The sequence below is a fragment of the Microchirus variegatus genome, assembly GCF_963457635.1.
Source record: "Microchirus variegatus genome assembly, chromosome: 21".
Classification (NCBI taxonomy): domain Eukaryota; kingdom Metazoa; phylum Chordata; class Actinopteri; order Pleuronectiformes; family Soleidae; genus Microchirus; species Microchirus variegatus.
The window spans coordinates 10814296-10823036 of record NC_139822.1 but is presented as its reverse complement, the minus strand read 5'-3'; the positions used below and the strand labels follow the sequence as shown (position 1 = coordinate 10823036).

General features: G+C 39.0%; 1 protein-coding gene across 1 annotated transcript; it reads left to right on the top strand.

Annotated features, from left to right (window-relative positions):
- Positions 1–4665: 4665 nt before the first annotated feature.
- On the top strand, positions 4666–6201 carry LOC310942608 (tuberoinfundibular peptide of 39 residues-like; the record flags this gene model as incomplete). Its single annotated transcript, XM_083908019.1, has 3 exons — positions 4666–4769; positions 4897–5076; positions 6021–6201. 3 exons carry the CDS (start codon positions 4666–4668, stop codon positions 6199–6201), a joined length of 465 nt encoding a protein of 154 aa, XP_083764145.1.
- Between the last annotated feature and the right edge of the window lie 2540 nt (positions 6202–8741).

Below are 8741 nucleotides of genomic sequence, written 5' to 3'. Positions count from 1 at the left end.
TATAACAGATAAATAAGTTTGTACTCCAAAAGCGTCAGTGTATGTTAGAAATAATGGCGGATCCACTCTATGCAGTTGTTATGCTCATTATGTGGAAACTGGATTATTTGTATATTTATGTTCAAAACTTCAGCAGCGACAGGACAAATAAAAGAAAATGCAGGTAAGACAAGTTTACCTCTCAACTTTGAAATCACTACTCAAAACTCACTTATTTACAACTGCTTTTAAGGTATGAATAATGCTATTTTTATATATTGTGTCTTTTTTATTATTATTATTTTGTAATGTGTTATTTTAATCTGTAAAGTGTAGTATCCTGAAAAGCACTCTACAATTAAAATGTCATTTTTTAACCTGATGATGTGTTATAGTCATGTCGTGTTCATAGATAATACGCAATCGGCTCCAAAGTAATAATTGAAAGCTGCCGTATGAAATCGCAATTTAATTAAATACTAAACCACTAATTTGTCAAGATACATTTGCAGTTTTAATGCTAGTTTCTACCATTTTTAATTAAATGTCTACAGCATTCTAATGGGTTCAGCTGCTTCTTTTCAATGGGGGAAACAGCAGTCAATGAACAAAACAGCACTATTTGCAATAAGAAGACCAAGATACCCAATTAAAACATCTGAAGAAAGACAGAACTATAGTAATAATCTGGTGAAACATATTTAAAACAGCCTAACGGGAGACCATTAAAAACTAGATGTGTCCATCGACATTTTTAAATCTGATACTTTTGCCTCCGAGTCATGAAACAATGTGTGGATTCCTACGGAAATGAAACAAGACAAGACGTGAAATGGAGTTTCTGCAGTTTGTTAGAATACAGGAAGCTTGTTACCGTTTAAGGACCTCATTATATTTGGTGTCGGAGACGAGGTTGTGAGGACAGGAAGCAGGTGGTTTTAACAATGGCTCTGCGACGCATTGACTTGAAGGAGTAAACGGGCCATGGACACAAAGCCCAGGTGACCTCACACTACACATCGTCTCATCAGAATCACTGTCAACACCCATCTGGGGCCTCATCACTGAATTCTGAACACACACATTTTTGTAACTGTTGTTAAACACTGACAATACTGGGGTGAATCATAGCGTTTTGTGCATGGTTGTTTTTGAACCAGTGCCCAGTGTGCAATATAAATAGTGTAGTAAGCAGTAAGGTATAAAAGGTTTATGTCTGCAGTGCAGAGCGAAGGGCTTTTTTGTTTTTGTAAAAGTATGTTTGTCCTACAGCGTTCTTGGTTTTGTGTGCTTGAAACCAACTTGTTTTGCTAAATGTGTTATTATTATTATCTGTTGCACTGTAAGGCTAGAGCTGTAGCTGCAGCAGTTACACACCCTTTACACAGCACATCAAGTAACGTAGCTTATGGCGTGTTTCCAACGGCTCTACTCGCTTCGCCCACTAGCACGGTACCAGGTACTATTTTTAGTACCTGCTCTGGTGAGGTTCCAAGAGAGCTGAGTAGGTATTATGCATGACATCGTCAGACTGCCGACTATTGATTGGCCAGAGTGCCGTCACAGGAAGACACAAAAATCAAGCCGAAGAATGCCGAACTGTAGATCAGTTAAAATTACACTCAACAAAAATACAAACGCATGAAGAAAAACTTGTAGTTATTGTTATGTGACAAAACAGAGTAACTATCCAAAAATAACGGTACAACTTTATCAATAAAGTGGCTTTAATTTGCAAGCATTAGGATCAATTTCAAAACAAAAGTCCTGGAGTAATGGCAGGAAGAACACAATGGGGGTCGATGATCCAAGTTCACAAACTTCAATAACGTGTGTCTCCACCATTAGCCTCACGCAGAACGGTACACCGGCGATGCATGGACATCACCAGGTTGTCGATCATGGCCTGAATGATCGTGGAATGATACACATTCAGTTGTGTTGCCACAGCTGTAACGCTCAACCCAGCACTCAGCATGCCAATGGCACGCTCCCTCATGATTTGTGACATCTGTGGCATATTGACAAGGGACAAAAGTCCACATTTTGGTGTGCACTTTTACTGACCAGACCATAAGGAGTGTCTGTGTACTGGTCACGCATATTGACCACCACTCTGCCATGCTCCATGACTCTCGTGAGTTGAAATACTCAATCTGAGATTGTAGTCAATAGGAGTGAGCAAGTGACACTGGACTACTGGGTTTGAGCAAAACAAATCATTCCATAAACAAATGCATCAAGAATCTGAGCAAATGTCATGACATTCTATTTTTGTTCACCATTTCAAGTTTGTGCGTTTATATTTTTGTTGAGTATACTTAACAATACTAAAAATGTGGGTTAATCTCCAACAACTACCAGGTAAATGTCTAAAATCTCATTATTTAACAGAGGAGTCTGGTCCACGACCAGCATCACACTGCTGCTGTATTTCAGTCCAGACGGAGTCTGCGCCCCGGTCATGGAGGAAGTACTGAACAAATGCTTTTGATGAACTCATTCTAGTGATTCGGTTACACTGAAAACAACTGCTTTACAAGTCACTCGTCACTTGTTTGCGTTTGTCGCGTGTAAAAGGAAGTCACCGCAGTTTCACCGGGACTATCGCAGAAAAGGGCAATTGAGTGAGAGACACTTGGCTACAATTCCATCGTGAGACAAATAATATACATAAAAAACACCTTATGAAAACTGGGCAGGCAGTCAGATCAAAGTTCAAATCTAAACGAACAATTAAGTAAAGATGATGAGGGGATGCTGCAGGTAGATGGCTATGTTCTGGTTACTGTCCCTGCTTTGTTTCATTTGTACGATTGTGTCTTGTTTTTTTAAACAATATTTTGTAGTGTTCATTGTTCTGGCTTTTCTATTCATTACTCACTTAAAGGGGAAAGATTATGCAAAATCAAATTATCAATTTTCCAATTGCTAACTGCTGTTAGCTCCCAGTAGCCTCTGTGGCAGATGTCGTTTCCTGTCCCTTAAGTTTAGTTTTACTGTTTTTTTAAGGTGGACCTAAAGAGAACAAAGCGTTCTGAACAGGGCTGTTTTGGCAGGGTGATTGAACTGCTGTGGTGCTTCATCCTTATGGTATTTTGACCAAAGCATGTCACAGACATGTTCATTAGGACACCAGGGAACTAGTTTAACTTGGAGAAATAGGGTATAATGTGACCCCTTTAAGGTACGTGTATACGTGATGAAAAATCCCAAATCCGGATCAACCTTTATGGAGTAAATAGTCTGCATTTGTAGCGCGCTTTTCTCATCTTGATGACCACTTTATACTACAGTTTTCCCATTCACCATTCACTTACACTTTCATACAACACCACTATGTGCAACAAATTTTCTGTCATACATCTTTCATACCTATTCACACACTGCCAGCAAAGCCGTCAGGCAAGTGTCTTGCCCAAGGACACATCGGCAAGTAGAGCCGGGAATCAAACCCACAACCTTACAATTGAAAGAAGGCTTTTATAGAATTAGCAGTTTAAGATCCACTCTATTTTGAATACTCAAATTGTGTAAGCCGGATTGTTTGCGGTCAGCTATGTGTATTTGTGATAAAGCTGGGGTTTTTTCTGCTTCCACATTGTATGAATGATTTCATTCATACAATGTGGAAAAAAAAACAAAGTCACACACGCCAAGCATTATAATGATTCTCAGTAAAAAGATGCTGGGCTCTCCAGCACTGCAGAAAAATCTTTGATATGGGACACTAACAAGCTAGGTTTGATGTGATGAGGGGTGTGTGTGTGTATGTGTGGGTGGGACTGGGGAACAGGGGGTTAAAGTACTCCAGACCAATGTATATAAGTATGTACGGCAAGAAACTGGTGGTTCTCGCATAAATACGTGTATACGGCAGAACAGCAGTGACACAAAAAAGCGCAAGTGGAATTAGATAGTGCCTGCGTGTACATAGTTTTTTGTTGTTGTGGTTAGTTCCTTCCATTGATGGTGTTTGTTTTTCAGACTTGGATGACAGCTGATCTCTAACTTCTCAGGTCAAGCTCTGATCTGGTGCAAATTTCACCAAACCGACCAGCACATCCATCGAAGAAGCAGGTAAGTCGCCAATAATTGAACAACTTGTATTTTAATTTTATGAAATCTCAGATTTTGCTTGTTAGGTCCCTTTATGTTCCAGTATATTGTGCACGGAATGAGTTGAAGGGTGGCTTACACAGAAATGGGATTAATGTGTAAAATATCTTGCTTGTTTTGAGAACGAGAGCTTTTCATAAAATGAAAGAAAACTAATGTAAAGATTATCCTCATGCATGTTGTTATGGGTAAATGTCCCTATAAAGCAGCAATAGAGGCATATTTATTTTACCTAAATTAATGCATAATTTAAAAAGACACTTACATACACAATTCAGTCATTTTAAAATGAAATTATATCCGGGTTATTCCTGACTAATGAGAACTACACAGTGCACACCATCATTTCTAACAAGACAAAAAAAACACAATCATACGAGCAGTCAAGATTCACTTTCAGAGGGAACTTGAGGATTTACAAGATCAATAATTATATCAATGAAATTATAACAGCAAGACCAATGTTGGCGGTCATGCTGAGAACATGAACACTGTAGAACCAGCACCTTAGATATGTAATGAAACTGGAATGTTACCGATTTGTTTTTTGTTGGTTTGTATTTAAGGATGTGTGAACAGTTGGTTTTCCCCCGTAAGTCCTTCCTGTTGCTTTATATTTTGGGTATGACCTTGGTGACATCTGCCTTCCCTCAGCGTCGACTACCTCTCAGGTGATTATTCACTATATCTTATAAGTGCAGTTATTATTTGCTACCTTCTTTCTGTGTTCTACTTATTTTTGTATCTGTGTAGAAAACATAAAATGAGCATTTATTTTGTCACCTTATTTGATTCCAGAAGAATGGATGAATCAGAGGAGTCTAAAGAACATGACTGGGAAGTCCTCTTCCCCTCCATCGCCCTCCGTGATTGGAGCATTCAAATGATGTCGGCGCCCAGCCTCAGATCAGCAGCTGACAGCAAGGCAGGACTGATGAGGAAGGCATGGCTCTTTGCTCCTGGGAGGGCAGAGGCAGGGTAACTGTTTTATTATGGGGGAAATACAGTGTGTTCAGACCTGGTATTAGTAACACATGTCCTAAGAGAACAAAAGGGAACAGGTCTAGGAGCTGGTCTATTGCTGCCTCATTTGGTAAGATATAGAGATAGATATAGTAGAATGAAGCAGACAGATTTATTAGGTGACCCTTTTTAAAATAGCTGTTTTTCCTTCCGTTCTTAGCCTTATGGATATGGTGCACGTCTCAATCTGGTTCAAAGAGATGGTGACAAGCACAAAGAAGCCAGCGTAGACTGTGTCCAGAGTCGACCCAAAGCAAAAGCAAACTAATTGCTGCTTGGGGCCCCCTGGTGGTGTGGAGAAAAAAAACATTTAACATTTACATCACCAGTCTAACCCTTAATACAAGGCTTTTGTGATTTTACTGCCCTCTAAGTTAAACAACTACATCACTGACACTGTTTTGAAGTAAATAAAACTATAATTAATGCAATTCATAATGTTAACTCTGTAACAATATAGTCAAACACCAGCTACTCTGAAGAGGTGTTAGGGTAGCCCTTATCAAATTCAGCTTAAAGCCCAATGACCAATGGGCCACCACTGTGTCAGCACTTCATACGACATTTCTCAAAACCTAAACAATCCCTTTAATAACATGCATATTAACTATTTCATGTTAAAATAGCTACCTGTGAAAAAAAAAGTCTCTAATTGGACTTTGTATAAGCATGTTCCTTTCTAAACTATGTCCAGTTTGACACGAAGGACTCCAATCAGGTCATAGTCACATTTGAACGAAACTTACAGCAGTAATAGATCTACCAATTTGATATGAACTGTAATTTTATCTACATCAAAAAGGGTGAAGGGGTCTGAATATTTTCTGTAATTGTGTTAGTGTGGTACCTGGGTTGTTTTCTGGTCAATAATCTCCTGGTGTTGGTCTGCATGTCGCCAGAATGGCAAAGGCGTGGCCTTCCGAGTGGTCGTCTCAGGGAGTCGGGATGGTGAAGAGGAACATGGTGGTCGCCGACGACGCAGCCTTCAGAGAGAAGAGCAAGCTCCTCACCTCCATGGAGAGACAGAAGTGGCTCAACTCCTACATGCAGAAACTACTGGTGGTTAATTCTTCAGGATGATTTAGTCTTTGCAGCATTTTTTTTTACCTTACACAAACCAATTCTCTGGGTGAACATACCAACATACCAAACACATAGAGCAGACATTATATTTTCAAAAATGTTTCCAAGAAAGCTAAATGAACACAACAGAAATATGAAAATAAATGCATTTCAGTGTAACGGATAAATAAAGATGCACATTTTCAATGGTTGTAACTTGTGTTTGGTTCCAATCACCAATTCTGATGTCCTGAAAGTAGGGGTGGGCAATAATTCAACAACATAGTGTGTATCACAATATATTTTCATCATCACAGATATGACAAGGGTGAAACATTCATATAATGTACGCACTGTGCAATTGCAGTGAATATTTTCCTTCAGATGTGTGAAGTTTCTTTGAATAAATAAAATAATCAATTTCTTTCTGTCATTCCATTTCCCCCTAATGTCTGTATATAAATATTGTTGACATGACAGTTGCCAAAAGATAAAAAAAAAACCTGTCTCCTTCATATTGGGTGGGATTTAATAAACTAAGTACATGTCATTTGGCAGCATCTGTATTCAGAATATTTGGCTTTATTTTTTTGTATACATTGTTCATCAGCTTTACCTAAAATCACAGCTCTGTACCTATCACACAAGGATATTTACTATGGTGTCAAACTATCTCTTAAAAATCTCTAAATACATTATACAATATGTCCACGCACAAACCAGTTATTCATGCTGACAGAGACATACTGTATATAAAGTAGAAACACACAATAGTATATGACAGATAATAATAATAATAAATTATATTTAAGGCGCCTTTCAAGACACTCAAGGTCGCCGTACAACAATAACAAAAAAAAAAAAAAAAAACACTATTGCACAATATATACGTTCAAGTAAAAACAAAACAAAAAGTCTATGGTGGTATCAGCACCAGTCCCTCCAGTTCACCAATCACTTCCTGCAGCTTGAGCCGGTTTTCAAGTCTCAGCCTGTCCCTCTTCTCCAGCAGCTGAGCCTCGGTCTGAAGCAGCAGCTGTGCAGCATGAGATGCTGGCAGTACGTCTGAAGGTTCAACGCCACCTTGGAACTTCTCTGCTGTGTAGCTGTGGCCTCAGACTGGACTCTTACCCTGGAGCCTGACTCTGCAGGTCTGTGAAAGGGAAGGCAGGAAGGAGAGAGGGGAAAAAAAAAAAAGAGGACAAGCAAAGGAGAGGACATCTAATCCAGTCTTTAAGAGGTTATGCAGGTCAGCTGAGCAAAGATCTTGAGTCTTGTGTCAATTAAGTGAGAATGAACAGATGGAGAAACACTATAGTCTAATGTTCATCTGCACACATTTTACCAGATGGCTGTGAGGAATTTTCTGTGCTTTTTGACACAACCAATGGATGTCTGCATAAATCACCTGTGATGTGGGTAGTCTCATTAGCATCTCCTCACATGTCTCTAGTCTTTGGCTGTTGTGCTGACACACACTGGGTGTATGTGGAGACTCCTTGGCAAAATAATGTATCTGATGGCAGTCCATCACACTGTCCTGCACATAACACACACACACACTTCGTCAACAAAAGCTTCTACCAAATGAGGTGACACTAAGGCTACGTTTACACTAGCACGGGTATTTTTAAAAACGGAGACTTTCCCCTGCGTTTGTGCTTTTCGTTAACACACAAACGGCGATTTCGCCTCTCAAAACGATTATTTCGAAAAACTCCAGCAAAAGTGGAGATTTTGGAAAACTCTGCTTTCACGTTTGCATGTAAACGGAGAAAAATGGTGGAAAACAGAGTTTTAGGCAACCTACGCTCCAAAAATACGACCTTTTTACATTATTTGTCAAGTGGTGCAACCAATTTAAACCAATAAATGATACGTCAGAGTGACCAAATGGGTCCGGGTACTAAAGTATAATCCGTTTTTTTCACAATACCAACAAACGAGAGAACGGAAATTTCCTTGTTTCGTATTGAACCAAAATACGAAAAAACGGAAACAGCGCCCCTATTTCCTTGTTTCGTATTCAACCCAAATATGAACAAACGGAAACAGTGCTCCTTTTTTCGTATTTAACCAAAATACGGAAAAACGAAAGACACAAAACAAAATAACGGCCCAAATTTGTTTTTTGCAAATTCCTTCTTTTGTTTTTCGTTTCTTAATTCTCGAGACGGCGGCTGACAGACCGGAAGCGGAAGTGAAGTGTAAAAACTTCAAAATAAAAGCGTGCTAATTTATTTTCATACAGATTATATTATATTCTCTTTATACACTGTAATGTAGTACATGTATTTTTGTGAAAAGTGAAACTATAACAGCTGGTTGTTTGGGAGAAGGACATGTAGGCTATAATTATTATTTTAGCTTTGAGTGTGTGAATGGATATTGTAGAAAACGTTTACCCTGCCGAAATAAGCTAGCATCTAATGTCACCAGCAGAGGTCGCCATCAGCCGCAGTCAAGACAGACATGGCCAATAATAGTGTTAATAATTATTTGAAAATCAAAACTTGTGATTAAGTTCTAATGACTTCAGCGTCGATGTTTAGCCACAA